This window comes from Microtus oregoni, unplaced genomic scaffold (assembly GCF_018167655.1).
Source record: "Microtus oregoni isolate MIOR12 unplaced genomic scaffold, Mior012 000025F_ref0000491, whole genome shotgun sequence".
Lineage (NCBI taxonomy): Eukaryota > Metazoa > Chordata > Mammalia > Rodentia > Cricetidae > Microtus > Microtus oregoni.
In genome coordinates this window covers 12,433,485-12,451,520 of record NW_024543084.1, presented here as the reverse complement: position 1 = coordinate 12,451,520, position 18,036 = coordinate 12,433,485, and the positions used below count along the sequence as shown (strand labels likewise).

The following is an 18,036-nucleotide window of genomic DNA, read 5'->3' as shown; positions in this document are numbered from 1 at the left end:
TAAGAAAAGTCTTAAATACTGGGCAGTGGTGGTGTACATCTTTAATCCCAGCACTGGGGGGGGGGGGGTGCTGGAGAGATGGCTCAGAGGTTAAGAGTACTGACTGCTCTTCCTGAGGTCCTGAGTTCAATTCCCAGCAACCACAAGGTGGCTCACAACCATCTGTAATGAGATCTGGTGCCCTCTCTGGCAAGTAGGCATATATGCAGACAGAACACTGTATACATAATAAATAAAAATCTTTTTTTTTTAAAAAAAAAAAACAGCACTCGGAAGGCAGAGGATCTCTGTGGGTTTAAGGCCAACCTGGTCTACAGAGTGAGTTCCAGGGCATGCCCCAAAGCTACACAGAGAAACCCTACTTCTAAAAAATAAATAAAGAAAAAGAAAACAAAAAAGAAGCCGGGCGATGGTGGCGCACGCCTTTAATCCCAGCAGGCGGATCTCAGTGAGTTCGAGACCAGCCTGGTCTACAGAGCTAGTTCCAGGACAGGCTCCAAAGCCACAGAGAAACCTTGTCTCGAAAAACCAAAAGAAAAAAAAGAAAGAAAAATCTTAAGAACCAGCCCAGCCATTCCAGCTCACATCTAGGTAGAAAGTAGAACAGCTCCTACTAGGGACTGAGGGCCCACAACTCTGCCTTGTGTGGAAGTCTTAAGTACCTGCAGGCTGTGGGTAGAGAGGCTCCTCTTCTAGGAATGACTTTAAACACCAGACTGCCTTTGCTTGGCCTCTGAGCTGGGAATGATGGCCGCTGTGCCTGGGAGCCGTTTTCTCAATTCTGCACCTTCTGCATTCCAGACCCACCCCACAGAGAAACTTCTCAGTTACGGACAGTCACAGTCTACAGACACTGTCCCTCTGGGGCTGCTCATAATGGTCATACTGTCATCGCAATCTCGGTGCATGGGCTGCTGAGTCTGAGGCTGCCTGCTCCTGTGAGACCCAGTTGGTTTTGTTGTTGTTGTTGTTTTAGGGCATTGGAACATTGGGGTTGGAATGTAGCTAAGTTGGTAGAGTGCTTATCCAGCAGGTACAAAGATCTATATTCAATCCTAGTGCCACACGAACAGGTATGATAGTGGCATACACCTGTCATGTCAGCTCTCAGGAGGTGGATGAACGAGGAGCAGAAAAGTTCAAAGTCCTCTTGGTTATGTAGCCAGCTTGAAGTCAGCCTAGGATACACGAGACCCTTTCTCAGAAAGGAGTGGTAGAGGGTAGCTGGAGAGATGGCTCATGGGTAAGAGCTCACACTGCTCTTGCAGAGGACCTGAGTTTGATTCCCAGCACCACCAGCAAGTGGCTCACATCTTCTGCAGTTCCAGCTCCAGGGGCTCTGACACCTTTGGCCTCGCCGTGCGCATGCACTCATGTGTGCATACCCATATACATAATTAAAAATAAAAATAAAGTTAAAAAATTAAATAGCTATATGGAAACACATTCTTGAGGGCCTCTCCTACTTTTCCAGCGTCCAGTAAAGAAATTCTTTTTAATGGAGGATGGAAAGTCGATCCGTGTGTCTCCTCACCCCAAGCAGAACTGAGGCTGGTGGTAGGGTAGGAACGCCTGTGCCTATGTGATCTGCCTGCCTATGCTTCAGAGTGCTGGATTGAAGCGGATTCGCTGACTTTAAAGGACATCTGCCAAAGGGTTTTTAAACAGAAGACCCAAAACCCGAGAGAAACTAAGATCTGATGTTGGCTGGGTGCCCATTCTCCTCCCAGACCCAAGGAAAGACAGCAGATCCATCTCCCCACTTTTTTTTTTTTCTCTCTCTCTCTCTTCCTCCTGACAGCAGGTGGCCAACAACCTGGGAAAATTCCCCAGTTGTTTGATGCCATAGATTTTGCCTAGCTTTCTCGGCAGCCTCTGGCGGGAGAACGTGTCCCCGCTGCACCGCCCACCGCCCCGGGTCCACTCTCTTGGAGCCACGGAGGGAGCACGGCGCCTCCTGGTGGCCGTACTGCAGAGGAGGTTGCAGGGCGTGGACACCCCAGAGGTCTCTGGTCTCTTAGATGGACGCAGTAGTTGCTTCACCAGGGACACGGATTCCATGGCTGGTTCAAGCCAACTTCTAGGGCAATGAAGGCCAGAGAGACCTGGTGGGACGCCATGAGTTCGCTACAGGCGGGTCCTCAAAGAGGCAACGGCACCAAACCTTCTCAAGGGTTACTCTGAGCTAAAAAAAGAAAGAAAGAAAGAAAGAAAGAAAGAAAGAAAGAAAGAAAGAAAGAAAAGGGGTGGCCACAGCAAAGACACCGAGATCCTAAGGAGGACCTGGGGCAACAGTTAGGAATTTTGCAGTAGGGGACGAAATGGATGTGCTGGGTAGGAAATAGGAGGGCCAGAATTCCCAGAGCTTGTTAGAGGTTTACGATTGCAACCTGGAGCCACAGTAGGCCTTGGACAGGCTAGAGATGAATCAGACTTTGGGCAGAGAAGGATCAGTTACTTCGAGTGGGAGGTTGCATGAGTTCCTGCAGCGAAGAATGGAGCTCCCAAACTGAGGGGAGTGGAGCTTGGTAGATGGCTTAGGGTTTAAGGCTGCTGTTGAAGACTGCCTGGGTTGGGTTCTCAGCACCTGCATGGCAGCTCACACCCATCTGATAGGACACTCTCTGCAAGGCACAAGGTACCCACGTGGTGACCATACATCCATGCAGGCAAACAGTCATACCCCAAATAAAAATAACTATATATATTTTAAAACCTGAGGAGAGTGGGGTTTCTCCCTAGGCCGGCAAAACCTCTCAAGGTGAACCAGCCCTCAGGAATGAGATACTGCCTCATGCCTCTGAGACCCCTGTGTCCTCACACAGGCCTGGTAGAAGAAACACAGAGACACAGATTGCTATGTCCCCAATGAGGAAATTTAGAAAGATTGACAAATCACAGATGCACACACCCTTGCACCCAGGTCTCCCAGATTCCTAGCCCAGCTGTGAAACCACACCACGGTGATTCACGACTGCAATGTTTGTGTTGGGAAAGGCTGGAAACAACCTAAGTGCCCATCCTAGAGGGCCGGCTAAAGAAATCATGTCCTAGCAGATTAGAAACAGTGTATGGCTGTTGTAAGAAATGAGGAAGTGTTCTGTGAATTGATTTGGGAGTGATTGATTCCATGATACGTTGCCACGTGAAAAAAAGGAAGGAATGGAGGGAGTGTCCAGTAAGAGACCATTTGTGGTCAGCTGAGGGATAGATGACCTTATGGGCTAATGAGTCATACTAGAACCACTTAGGAAGTTGGTAAAAGCAGCCATTCATTCCAGAAAGAAGAGAGTAATAGAGCCAACTTATGGGTTAACTGTTCTCTTTTTGAGGCTGTTTTGGGTTTAGATACTCCTAATGTGAGAAAACCTATACCAGGTTTTCTCCAAAGGTATGAACAAGAAACTGACCACGTTGGTCACCTACGGAGGAAAATTGTCCTAGTAAGGACCTGAGTTCAAATCTTAGCACCCGTGCAAAAGCCAAGCACGACATGCATGCCTGAATCTCAACACTGGGGAGGCAGACAGGAGGAAGCCTAGGCATACAGTGCAACCTAATCCATGAGCTCCAGGTTCAGTGAGAGAGGCTCCTGTTTCAAAAATAAACAAGACCCTGGAGAGATGGTGAAGAGTGCTGGGTACAGCCAGGTGGTGGTGGCGCACGCCTTTAATCCCAGCACTCAGGAGGCAGAGATGGGCAGATTTCTGTGAGTTCGGTTAAGCTTAAGTAGTTGGAACTTTGTGAGTTCAAGGCCAGCTTGGTCTGTGGAGGGAGTACCAAGACAGCTAGGGTTGTTACACAGAGAAATTCTGTCCCCACCTCCCCCCAAAAAAACAACCAACCAAACAAACAAAAAACAAAAAGAACTAGTTAGAAACAAGCCTAAACTAAGGCCAAGCTTTTGTAATTAATAATAAGTCTCCTTGTCGTTATTTATGAGCTGCTGTTCCCGATGAGAAAGTACTACAATATGGATGCTTGATCCATTAAAGTCAAATACTGTGCAAATGAGGGCTTTTGCCATTTGTTGCTGTTGTTACTTTGTCATATATGTATCTTGCAATATACTTATGACTCAGCTTCAGACTTGGCAGTAAATGCCTTTGCTGGTGAGCCTTCTCACCATCTGAGAACATGAATTCTTTTTCAACATTTCCCAGAACACTTCTGAAGATAGGCCCTCTTCTGGACATAAAACAAGTCCAAACAAACCACAAAGAACACAGTCAGAGGGGTATGTTGTCTGAACTCAATGGATAAAAGTTTAAAATATCATTTTAAAATACCCAATTTTGGGCTATTGAATAGTAGTTTTCTAAAGGAACTTATGTATTAAAGAGAAAATCACAGAGAATGTTAGAATACATTTGCAAACGAGGGCTGAGGGGGGAAGGAGGGGAGGGAGAAAAAGGGGAGGGGGAAGAAAATTGATCTGAAAGGCAACTACTGTTCCTTTGAGTGCCCTTGGGATGGACTTAAACAACCAAGTCTCTAGAAAAATCTACACAAGATCTTCATAAGTTTGGAGCTAAAAATTTCCTAGGACACATGAAATGAAATACAGACACAAAAGGGGGAAAAGCTGCTTTTTAGTCAAACATTAACCTATTAAATGCTATATATTTTAGCTATATAAAAGCAAAAACCTGCTCACCAAAACACATTAAGCAGGTTAGGGGTGTGGCTCAACTGGCAGAGTGCTTGCCTAGCCTGTACAAAGTCCTGCCTTTGATCCTCAGCACCCCCAAACCAGGCTTGCTGTTGAGAGAGAAAATCTTGGGGTTTCTGGAGTTCTGGTCTTGTGCATTAGGCCTGAGGTGGGGAGGAGTGCACTGTGGTGGACGTGTCTGGGAGGGCACAGCTGGTCCCTGTAAGGCAAGGAAGCCAAGGAAGGGAGGAGGAGGCTGGGAACCCACTACCACCTTCAAGGGCATATTTCCTATGATCATAACATCTCCCACTAGACTCCACCACTTCCCAGTAGCAGCAAGAGGAAACCTAGCATTTAACACATGGCCTTGACATTGGGCATAAGTATAGTTGGGCATGCCTTTAATACCAGCACTTGGGGAGAGGGGAGGCAGAAGCAGGCAGATCTCTGTTGAGTTGGAGGCCAGACCGGTCTACACAGTATGTTCCAGGAGAGCCAGGGCTACATAGAAAAACCCTGTCTCACAAACAAAACAAGCTGGACAGTGGTGGCGCATGCCTTTAATCCCAGCACTTGGGAGGCAGAGACAGGCAGATCTCTGTGAGTTGGAGGCCAGCCTGGTATACAAGAGCTAGTTCCAGGACGGACAGGCTCCAAAGTTGTGAGAAACCAGGTCTCGAAAAACAAACAAACAAACAAACAAAAACACATGGCCTTGGGGTCTTTCCTAGATTCAGAACATAGCAAGTGAGGAGCAGAGAACATGTGGCCGGCCGCGTTCTGTGCCTGGCTGTCCTTGCTCTTCGTGGTACTGACAGACACTGATAGATTCTAGTTTATGAAAATCTCAATCTCTCTCTCTCTCTCTCTCTCTCTCTCTCTCTCTTGAGGTAGGTGGGAGATGGACTCTGAAGTATCCCAGGCTGACCTCAAATTATCAAACTAAGGATGACCTTAGTCTTCTGATCCTCTTGCCTCTATCTCCCCAGTGCTGGGATTAAATGTGCACACACCGCCACACTGACTTGTTTTGCTTTTTGGGTTTTGGGGTGTTTTGTTTTGTTTTTCAAAACAGGTTTTCCTGTTAAGCTCTGGCTGGCCTGGAACTCAAGAGATTCACCTTCCTCTGCCTCCCGAGTGCTAGAATTAAAGGCATGCACCACCACCACCTACCCCTGGTTTATTTTTAAATTACTCTTTATTTATTAGATTTATTGTTTTACATGTATGAGTGTTTTGCCTGCATGTGTGTCTATGTGTCAAATATGTGCCTGTAGTCAGAAGATGATCTTGGATTCTCTAAAACTGGGATTAGAGATGGTTGCGAGTCACCAGATGGATGACGGAAACTGAACCTGGGTCTTCAAGAGCAGTAAGTACTCTTAACTACTGAGCCACCTCTCCAGCCCCTACCCATCTCTACTTACACCAGTGCTAAAGAACAGTGTGCTTCCCCATGATAAGCTTTACCACGACCAACTTTACATGGTGCTGGTAATCCAAGCCCAGGTACTCAGGTGTATACAGCCTGCACACTTTTCCCGCTGAGCCATCTCCCCACATCGGAATTTCCCTCATCGTGGACTATGGCTCTGCGCACTTCATCCCTTTTGGTCCTGTGTTTTCATGTCACAGTGTCATTAAATTGTCTGAGCTGGATGGGGTGTTTATTCCTGGAAGCCACTCCCACATGACCAGCCTTCATTTAACTGCGACTGCAAGCCACACCCATACATCTATTCAGTCTTTCTGCAGTCCCAGCTCACTTCCCCTTAGTCAAATCCCCCCTTACCTAAAACTGTCTCCATGACTCCCAGGAAAGTGTGACAGAGGACAGGGTGGCTGGAAAGGGGCAGTTGTTTCAACAAAATGCAGTTAAATTTTTCTCCCCCATTTTTATAAGAACATGCTTCCATGTGAGCACAGTGACACAGGCCCTCCCAAGATCTTCATAAAGTGTCCATGCAATTGAGGGGGCAGCAATGCTTACATTTCATTTGCTTTACTGTAAAGATGTCTTGGCTAGGCACAGTTTTGAAAATATTTAACTTGGCAATTTAAACTCTACCCATGAACAGACTTTGAAACCCAGTCTTGTGTTAGATTTTATTTTGCTTTGGAATCACAAGCTGACCAGAAGGAGAATACCCAGTGGAGTAGTTTGTTTCATTTGGAAGAGAAAACTGTGAAACATCTGTACAGACCTCCAAGCCCAAGTTGTCACCAATGATGAGACCCTGAACATGTGTCTAAGTGTGCACAGCTGGATCAGATAGGGAGCAGGATATTGGCGCTGTGACTAGCATAAGCCTTCACGAGGCTGCCAAACTCAGGAGACCCCAGGCTTAGACCTAGATCTTACAGGATGTCATGAGCACCTTAACGCCAGCAGGTGGAGGGGTTGCCTATGTGGGTTGCTCTGTCGCCATCTAATGGCCTAAAGTAAACATTACACTTCTCATGCAGTCCGAGGAAACTCTGGGCCCAGCAGGAAGTGTTAGAGAATGCACTCAACTGTAGACTGATCTCGTGTATACTCTGAATTACACCCAATCTCTATTGAAGCTCAGAAGAAATATTTTCCAAAACCTTCCTTTTCACGAGTTGATAACAGGTCAATACCTGTTCCACTCCTGATTCCCCCAAAGAAAGGACACTGCTGACAATATTCAGTATTCAGCACTGGCTAGGGGGAGTGTTAGACTGCTTCCCTGAGAGTGCTGTCCTTTGGAATTTGGTTCTGCGAGGCAGCCAGCATCCCCTTTCCATCACATGGGGTCACCTCAGAGGATAAGACAGCTGTCCTTCTCCAAGTCCGTACATCAGGGGCAGGGCCTGAGATTTGACTGGACATTAGGACAACCAAGGGCTGGGCCCAGGACATTTTTAGTCCTAGGGCAGTGATCAGAGAGGCGTTAAGGGTGTTAATCACCAAACCTTCCCCCCACCTAGTGTGCCCCAGCTGCTTGGGCAGGTTCTGAGCCTGTACAGGCCTACTGGAAAACTCACCTGCAACTTCCTAGAGGCAAGCCCCAGGGCTTGTTGGAAAACTGTACCTGTCAAGGCCAGGTACAAGAAAACAGAGCCTTGGGCTTGAGTTTTCCTCCCTGTTTTCTTTACTGGTGATAGGTAGGAGGAAGCCCAGAGGTGGAACCCAGCACCTTAACCGTGAGCACACGCTGCAACGCTGAGCTGCGTCCCAGCCCAATTCCTTTCTAGTTGCTCTTGCTACTCCATGCAAGCTATAGGAGGGCAGGCTTTCTGCTTCATCATCCATGCCTCACAAAGACCCAGGCATGCAGGAGACACATTTGCTAAATGCCTCCCGGTGTGGACGCTGCTCTTTTCATCGACTTTCTGATCCCTTCTGGCTCCTCTCAGTTCCCACCCCTGCCCTCCCTGGCTCAGATCCCAGGTAGGACTACGCTTTTGTCTTTTAGAAGCTTGGACTGATGCCCTCAGCTTGGTCCTTCTCTTCCCCTCTCCTCCCCTCTCCTTGGTTCCTGCGCACTAATGGACATTGCTCTAGGGGATGAGGCTGACTGAGTGTTCTGTGACCATGTCCTGAGCCTGGGTTGAGTTGACAGCTTGAAGGAGTCACGGAGGTGGCCTTATTCATTCTCTCCATCTTTCCTGAGTGAGTCCTCTGTGCCCACCCCCATGTCCCGGTCTGAGAGGACTGCAATAGAGCAGTCAGCTGAGATTCCTCGCGCTTAGGAGGCTGCTGACACAGTAAAGCAAGGCTGGCATTAAGTAAATAAGACTGTGTGACAGGCTTCCTGATATGTGAGTCTAAGTCATGGACACCAAGGACATCACCAAACTAGACTTAAGATGTCCTGGGCGATTCCCAGGGAAAGTAAAACCTACAGATAAACCTCCATGCTGAGGAGCTGGTAGTTAGGTAGTGGGTAGGCAGAGGAAGGAAGAGGGGGAGGGAGCCACTGAGAACAGCAACAGCATGAGCTCCCTTCCCAAGATCACTCTTATATCACCGAGGCAAAGAGGTTACAGCTGAAAACCCAGAGCATCACTACATCGGATGGTGGTTTACTAAGGCTCCATGTAGTTTAGAAGCAGCTTTGTAGATTCAGGAACCCAGTTGCTCAGCAGAGGTCGGGGTGCCATGTTCAGCAAACAAAAGCATACCTACCCAATTGGACCCTCACACTGAAAGACCCTACAGGCCCCCTCCTCAAAACCCACAGCTAGCATGCTCCTGGGGGAACGTCCTGTTTGCTTTTAAAAAAATTCTCTGGATCAGCAGCCAGCCTGCTCCCGTAAGAACATCCCATGTGCTTGAGAGAGCAAGATATCTATGAGATAGAGATAGGAAGACTGCAAGGCAAGATGTCAATAAGATAGGACATCAACAAAGCAGGTTAGCTATAAGATAGGAACAGGATGACTGTTGCCAGGCATCCATGCTGAGAGAGGAAACCATTCATGCCCCCGCCTCATTCCGATAACCACGCTTTTGCTTCTGTAAACTTGCTTTTTGCTGACACCCATGCTGAGAGAGGAAACCATTCATGCCCCCGCCTCATTCCAGTAGACCAATAACCACGCTTTTGCTTCTGTAAGCTTGCTTTTGCTCTCCCCTATAAGAAGCCCGCCCTCCAGTTGGCAGGTGCGCAAGTCTTCCGAGAGATCTTGCTGCCCGCAGGTACCTGTGTCTACTCAATAAACCTCTTGCGATTTGCATCCGTGCAATCTCGGTCTGTTCCTTGGCGTTGGGGAGGTCTCCTCCCGAAAAAGGTCCTCGTCGAGGGTCTTTCATTTGGTGCATTGGCTGGGAATTGAGACCCCCCCACCCAGGGACCACCGACTCACCATCGGGAGGTAAGCTGGCCAGCTCCGAGTCAGTTGTCTTCTGTGTTCTTTGTTCAGTTGTCTTCTGTGTTCTCTGTTGAGGGTCTTCCGTGTTCTTTGTCGAATTCTGTACACTCAGGTCTGAGTGCGCTGTACCTGGCGGAGGGAAGGGGGCTGACGAGCCTGGGACTTCTCCCCTGCAGTCCTGGGAGACGTTCCACGGACATTAGAGTCAGTCCGCAAGGACATCTGGAGCCCGATTCTTCGGAGCTCAGCCCGTATCCGAAGGATACGCGGTTCTAGTTGGAGGAGAGGGATCCGGACCCTCAGAGCCTCCATTTAGGTTTTTGCTTTCGGTTTTACGCCAGAGCTGCGCTGCGCATCTGTTCTATCTCTGTCTTTGTGGTTTTTTTTGTTGTTGTTGTTGTTCTTTTGTTTTTATATTTGGTTCCCTTCTCTTTGAGAAGATGGGACAAACCCTAACCACCCCATTGAGCCTTACTTTAGACCACTGGCCTGACGTCCGCGCCCGAGCCGACAACCTGTCAGTCGATGTTCGAAAGAAGAAATGGGTGATCTTTTGTTCGTCCAAGTGGCCTACTGTTGGGGCAGAATGGCCAAGAGACGGCACTTTCAATCTCAATATTATTTCCCAGGTTAAGGCAAAAGTGTTCAGCCCAGGACCACATGGACACCCGGATCAACGTGCCTACATTGTTACCTGGGAAAGTTTGGCACGTGACCCGCCCCTATGGGTCCAGCCCTTTGTCATCTCTAATAACATCTCTAACAAACCCCAACCTCCTCTTACCCCTACAGCCCCTAAGGCTCCCCCTCCCCAGGACAGCCAACCGCTTGTGCCTCTTCCTCCTGCACCTTCCCCTGCCCCACCCTCTTCTTCCCTATACCCCACCATTCTTAAGGAGAAGGTTCCTAAAGAAAAACCTCCGAAACCTACCCCTGCACCCCCTCCCGTCCTTCCTCCGAACCCTGACTCTCCCCTCACTGACCTTCTATCAGAAGAACCCCCTCCTTATGCAGATCCAGAGGATCCAGAGAGTCCGGATGGGCCAGAGACTGCAGCGGCGGGTGGACAGCCTGCACAAGTCTCCCCAGCCCCTTCACCCATGGCGGGAAGACTCCGGGGAAGCCGCGAACCACCCTCTGATTCCACTACTCATGCCCTACCCTTGAGAGAGGGCCCAAACGGCCGACAGCAATACTGGCCATTCTCTGCCTCAGATCTATACTATTGGAAACACCATAACCCCCCATTCTCCAAAGATCCAATAACGCTGACTAACCTGATTGAGTCTATTTTAGTCACCCACCAGCCCACTTGGGATGATTGCCAGCAACTCTTGCAAACCCTGCTGACCTCGGAGGAAAAGCAAAGAGTCTTTTTGGAGGCTCGGAAAAACGTCCCAGGCGACAGCGGTAGCCCAAACCTTTTGCCTAACAAAATTGATGAGGCCTTCCCTCTGACGTGACCTGACTGGGATTTCACCACAGCTGCAGGTAGGGGACACCTACGCCTCTATCGCCAGTTGCTAATCGTGGGTCTCCGAGGGGCAGCACGCCGCCCCACCAATTTGGTCCAGGTTAAGCAGTAATACAGGGAAATGAAGAGACACCCTCAGCCTTCTTAGAAAGGCTCAAGGACGCTTATAGGATGTATACCCCCTATGACCCTGAAGATCCAGGGCAAGCTACAAGTGTATCCATGTCTTTCATTTGGCAGTCTAGTCCGGATATTAGAAGCAAATTGCAGAGGCTTGAGGGTCTCCAGGGATATACTATACAAGACTTACTAAAAGAGGCAGAGAAGATTTTCAATAAGAGAGAGACTCCAGAAGAAAAAGAGGAAAGATTATGGCAGAGAATGAAAGAGCGGGAGGATGAAAGAGACAAGAGGAGAAACAAGGAATTAACTAGGGTGTTGGCCACCGTGGTTCAGGGACAGAATAGAGAGGGAGATAGGAAGGGAGAACGACGTAGGGCCAAGGTGGACAGAGACCAATGCGCCTATTGTAAAGAACGAGGACACTGGATTAAGGATTGCCCCAGGAGGAACAAAGGACCTAGGAAGCCCAGGCCCCAAACCTCCCTCCTCACCTTAGAGGATTAGGGAACTCAGGGCCAGGAGCCCCCCCTGAGCCCAGGATAACTCTTGATGTCGGGGGGCAACCAGTCACCTTCCTAGTAGACACCGGGGCCCAGCATTCAGTCCTGACCCAGATTTCAGGGCCACTCAGCGAACGATCTGCTTGGGTCCAAGGAACCACTGGTGGCAAGAGATATCGATGGACAACTAATCGGAAGGTTCAGCTGGCTACTGGTAAGGTGACACATTCCTTTCTGCATGTTCTGGACTGTCCCTATCCCTTGTTGGGTAGGGACCTCCTCATCAAGCTAAGGGCCCAAATTCATTTCGAGGACACAGGGGCTAAGATAACGGGCCCAGATGGAGGTCCCCTCCAAATTTTGACCCTCCAGCTGGAGGATGAATATAGACTTTGCGAGCCCCCGGAGCAACAGACAATTGACATGGCCCCTTGGCTCAATGACTTTCCATTGGCATGGGCAGAGACCGGGGGAATGGGGATGGCTATACAACAACCTCCACTCATCATTCAATTGAAGACAACAGCTACTCCTGTTTCAATCAAGCAGTACCCCATGTCCCATGAAGCATATCAAGGCATAAGGCCCCACATAAAAAGACTGCTGGATCAGGGCATTCTCACTCCCTGCTGGTCACCATGGAATACCCCCCTTTTACCAGTAAAGAAACCGGGGACTGGGGACTACCGGCCAGTGCAGGATTTGAGGGAGGTCAACAAAAGGGTGGAGGACATACACCCCACGGTCCCCAACCCCTACAACCTATTGAGCACTCTGCCGCCATCCCACGTTTGGTATACCGTATTAGACTTAAAGGATGCCTTCTTCTGCTTGCGGCTGCATCCGGAGAGCCAGTCCCTTTTTGCCTTTGAATGGAAGGACCCAGATCTTGGACTTTCGGGTCAATTGACCTGGACACGGCTCCCCCAGGGGTTCAAGAACAGCCCAACCCTCTTTGATGAGGCCTTACACCGGGACCTGGCAGACTTTCGGGTTCAGTACCCTGCCCTGACATTGCTCCAATACATAGATGACCTCCTTCTGGCGGCTGCTTCGGAGAAAGAATGTCAGGAGGGTACAAAGGCCCTCCTACAGACATTGGGACAAGCAGGATATCGGGCATCAGCCAGGAAGGCTCAGATATGCCAGAAGCAAGTCATTTACCTAGGTTATCAATTAAAAGATGGACAGAGATGGCTGACCGAAGTGCGCAAACAGACTATCACTAACATTCCTGCCCCCTGGAACCCCCGCCAGCTAAGAGAGTTCCTGGGAACAGCGGGATACTGCCGCCTCTGGATCCCAGGGTATGCAGAGATGGCTGCATCCTTGTATCCATTAACTAAACAAGGAACAATGTTTGATTGGGGAGAGGACCAACAGAGGGCTTTCAAAAACATTAAGAAAGCCTTGTTAGCCTCCCCTGATCTAGGCCTCCCTGACATTACCAAGTCTTTCGATTTGTTCGTGGATGAAAAACAGGGTTACGCTAAAGGGGTCCTAACTCAAAAACTGGGCCCTTGGAGGCATCCTGTAGCTTACCTCTCAAAGAAACTCGGCTTCAGGGTGGCCGCCCTGTCTGCGAATGGTAGCAGCTATTGCAGTCCTCACCAAGGATGCGGGTAAACTGACTCTGGGCCAGCCATTGACTATCCTGGCGCCCCATGCGGTGGAGGCCCTGGTCAAACAGCCTCCAGACCGCTGGCTCTCTAATGCCCGCATGACTCATTACCAAGCCATGCTCCTGGATACAGACTGGGTGCACTTCGGACCTGTGGTCGCTCTTAATCCCGCGACCTTGCTCCCCCTGCCGGAGGAAGCCGAACACCATGACTGCCTCCAGATCCTTGTGGAAATACACGGGACCAGGCCGGACCTGACGGATCAACCCCTCCGAGATGCTGACTATACTTGGTATACGGATGGCAGCAGTTTCCGGCAAATGGGGAACAAAGAGCGGGGGCGGCAGTGACAATGGAGACTGAGGTAATATGGGCAGAAGCCCTTCCCGCAGGCACCTCCGCCCAGAGGGCTGAACTCATCGTTCTGACCCAGGCACTCCAGATGGCAGAAGGCAAGAGGCTAAATGTTTATACGAATAGCCGATATGCCTTCGCCACGGCTCACATACATGGGGAAATTTATCGAAGACGTGGGCTGCTGACCTCAGAAGGAAAGGAAATTAAGAACAAACTTGAGATACTGGCACTCCTAAAGGCCTTATTTTTGCCCCAAAAATTAAGTATTATGCACTGCCCTGGGCATCAAAGAGGCCATAGCCCTGAGGCAAAGGGAAATAGACTGGCAGATGACACTGCTCGAGAGATTGCTATGAAATCAACCAAGACCTCCCAAGCTTTCCCCTTGATGAACCCGGAAGAGGCCCCAGCCTCCAGTTCGCTACCCTATAGTAAAGAGGACATTGATCTCCTAAAGAAAATGGGGGCCACATATGACCCCAGAAAGCAACATTGGGTTTTTAAGGAAAAGATTGTTATGCCAACAAAACATACTTATAAAATAATAGACTACTTACATAAATTGACCCATTTGGGGCCAAAGAAGATGAAGACCTTGTTGGACAGACAGGAGTCAGGCCAATACCTCCTGAACAGGGATGGAACCCTGCAAAAAGTGACTGATGAATGCCAAGCCTGCGCTCAGGTAAACGCAGGCAGAACCAAGCTTGGTTCAGGAGTTCGGGTACAGGGACATCGTCCCAGAGAACATTGGGAGATCAACTTTATGGAGGTCAAGCCAGGTCTATATGGCTACAGATACCTCTTGGTGTTCATAGACACTTTTTCAGGATGGGTGGAAGCCTTTCCCACCAAACACAAAACTGCAAAGGTGGTGACCAAAAAGCTCTTGGAAGAAATCTTTCCCAGGTACGGAATGCCTCAAGTCTTAGGCACCGATAATGGCCCCGCCTTCGTCTCCCAGGTAAGTCAGTTGGTGGCCAAACTCTTAGGGGTCGAATGGAAATTACATTGTGCGTATAGACCCCAAAGTTCAGGGCAGGTAGAACGCATGAATAGAACAATTAAGGAGACCTTATCCAAATTAACGCTTGCAACTGGCACTAGAGACTGGGTGCTCCTCTTACCACTGGCCCTGTACAGGGCCCGCAACACTCCGGGGCCTCATGGACTGACACCTTTTGAAATCCTATATGGAGCTCCTCCCCCATTTATAAATTTCTTTGATTCAAACATTGCCGATTTTGCTGACAGTCCTTCTCTGGAAGCCCATTTACAGGCGTTACAGATTGTGCAAAGAGAGGTTTGGAAGCCACTCGCCGCTGCTTACCGAGACCAACTGAACCAGCCGGTGGTACCGCATCCCTTCCAGATAGGAGATACTGTTTGGGTCCGCAGACACCAGACTAAAAACTTGGAACCTTGGTGGAAAGGCTCTTACACTGTCCTTCTGACCACTCCAACGGCACTGAAAGTTGACGGCATCGCAGCCTGGATCCACGCCTCACACGTGAAGGCCGCCCATACTGCTGAGAAAGCGGAGCCCGCCGCGACCCCAGCATGGAGAATCCAACGCACTCAAAACCCCTTAAAGATAAGGCTTACCCGTGGGGCCCTTTGACCATTATATGGGCCCTACTAAAACTGGGGATGGTGACACAAGAAAATAGCCCGCACCAGATTTTCAATGTAACCTGGAGGGTTACAAATCTCATGACAGGAAAAGTAGCCAATACCACCTCCCTGTTGGGAACGATGATGGACGCTTTCCCAACCCTGTAGTTTGACCTTTGTGATTTGGTGGGAGAGTCTTGGAACCCCTCAGATCAGGAACCATTCCCGAGATATGGCTGCCATCATGGGGGGGGCAGCATGGGACCAGGAACAAAGACTTCTATGTTTGTCCAGGACAAAACACACAAAAGGGGTGTGGAGGGCTGGGGGACGGTTACTGTGCCCAATGGGGTTGCGAAATGACGGGGGAGGCTTACTGGAAACCCTCCTCCACCTGGGATCTAATCACGCTCAGACGAGGAACCACACCTGGGTACTGGGGAAGGGGGCCCTGGACTTGCGGGGGGGAAAAGCTTGTGGCCCCTGCTATGATACCGCTACCGCCACCAATGTCCAGGGCGCCACCCCAGGAGGTAGATGCAACCCCTTAGTCCTAGATTTCACTACGCAAGGGAAAAAGGCCTCTTGGGACGGACCCAAATCATGGGGATTGCGCCTATACCGTTCTGGATATGATCCTGTCACTATGTTTTCATTAACCCAACAGGTGATGAATGTAGGTCCTCAGCTATCAATAGGGCCAAATCCAGTCCTACCAGAACAAAAATCCCCTTCTCAGCCTGCACAAGCCTTACCCCCAGCAGCACATCATAATACCTCAATGACCCCCTTAGCCAGCAATAGTACCCCTAGCACACCTACCACTACTATCACTACCCTGTCTCCCTGTCAACCTGGAACAGGGGATAGACTACTCAACTTGGTACAAGGAGCCTATCTGGCTCTCAATTTCACAGATCTGAACAAGACCCAAGATTGCTGGCTATGTCTGGTCTCAAGACCCCCTTACTATGAAGGAGTGGCCGTTCTAGGTAACTATACCAACCAAACCTCTGCACCCACCAGCTGCACTTCCATCCCCCAGCATAAGCTGACCCTGTCTGAAGTATCTGGACAAGGACTTTGCATAGGGACTATTCCCAAAACCCACCAGGCCTTATGTAACTCTACCCAAAAGGTGTCCAGAGGAACCTATTACCTAGCTGCCTCCAACGGGACCTATTGGGCATGCAGTACTGGATTAACCTCATGCGTTTCAGCTGCTGTGCTCAGTGAAACCTCTGATTATTGCGTTCTAATTGAATTATGGCCCAAAGTTACATACCATGATCCTGAATACATCTATAGTCATTTTGAAGGGAGACCCTGATTTAGGAGAGAACCAGCCTCCCTAACTTTGGCCTTATTGCTGGGAGGCATCACTATGGGGGTAATAGCGGCAGGGGTGGGCACAGGTACCACTGCTCTTATGGAGACCAGCCAATTTAGACAACTTCAGGCAGCCATGCATACTGATATCAAGGCACTGGAAGAATCGGTTAGCGCACTCGAAAAGTCATTAACCTCCCTCTCAGAGATAGTCCAAAACAGGAGGGGGCTAGACATGTTGTTTTTGCGAGAGGGAGGGTTATGTGCGGCACTCAAAGAGGAATGCTGCTTCTATGCGGACCACACTGGGCTGTTGAGAGACAATATGACAAAGCTTAGAGAGAGGTTAAGACAGAGACAAAAGCTGTTCGAATCACAACAAGGATGGTTCGAAGGATGGTTTAATAAGTCTCCCTGGTTTACAACTCTATTGTCTTCTTTGATGGGTCCCTTGATTATCCTCCTTCTGATACTCCTGTTTGGGCCCTGCATCTTAAACCGCCTGGTCCAGTTTATAAAAGACAGGCTGTGAGTCATTCAGGCCCTAGTACTGACCCATCAGTATCACATGTTACCACAACAAGATACCAAGGTTCTGTAATTGCTTTGAGTAAAAGATTTAACTCAATAATAATAAAAAGAAAAAGGGGGAAATGAAAGACCCTACAGGCCCCCTCCTCAAAACCCGCAGCTAGCATGCTCCCGGGGGAACATCCTGTTTGCTTTTAAAAAATTCTCTGGATCAGCAGCCAGCCTGCTCCCATAAGAACATCCCATGTGCTTGAGAGAGCAAGATATCTATGAGATAGAGATAGGAAGACTGCAAGGCAAGATGTCAATAAGATAGGACATCAACAAAGCAGGTTAGCTATAAGATAGGAACAGGATGACTGTTGCCAGGCATCCATGCTGAGAGAGGAAACCATTCATGCCCCCGCCTCATTCCGATAACCACGCTTTTGCTTCTGTAAACTTGCTTTTTGCTGACACCCATGCTGAGAGAGGAAACCATTCATGCCCCCGCCTCATTCCAGTAGACCAATAACCACGCTTTTGCTTCTGTAAGCTTGCTTTTGCTCTCCCCTATAAGAAGCCCGCCCTCCAGTTGGCAGGTGCGCAAGTCTTCCGAGAGATCTTGCTGCCCGCAGGTACCTGTGTCTACTCAATAAACCTCTTGCGATTTGCATCCGTGCAGTCTCGGCCTGTTCCTTGGCGTTGGGGAGGTCTCCTCCCGAAAAAGGTCCTCGTCGAGGGTCTTTCAACACGACCAGCAAATGATTAACCTATGTTGCAAAATATGCTAACCAGGCACTGTGAGTACATACCAAATATCATCGCTGCAAGATGATGACAAAGGCTTTGAGGCTGACTCTTGTATATCAAACTGAGAGGCAGGATGGTGTGAGGGCATTGATTTGTTAAATACAGCTATGAGTAGAAGCAAATACATGTGTTAAGATTCTCCTTTCTAGAAAATTAAACCATCAGATGGTGTTTGGAGAACAAGGGATAACAAAAATACAC

At 49.2% G+C, this 18,036-nt stretch overlaps 1 protein-coding gene across 1 annotated transcript; it reads left to right on the top strand.

The window, feature by feature from the left end:
* The first annotated feature begins 9,933 nt into the window (after positions 1-9,933).
* On the top strand, positions 9,934-14,511 carry LOC121462943. Its single transcript, XM_041674919.1, is given in 6 exon segments — positions 9,934-11,071; positions 11,074-11,613; positions 11,616-13,146; positions 13,148-13,524; positions 13,527-14,453; positions 14,456-14,511. Coding segments are annotated over 6 exon segments (4,569 nt in total).
* Positions 14,512-18,036: the final 3,525 nt, after the last annotated feature.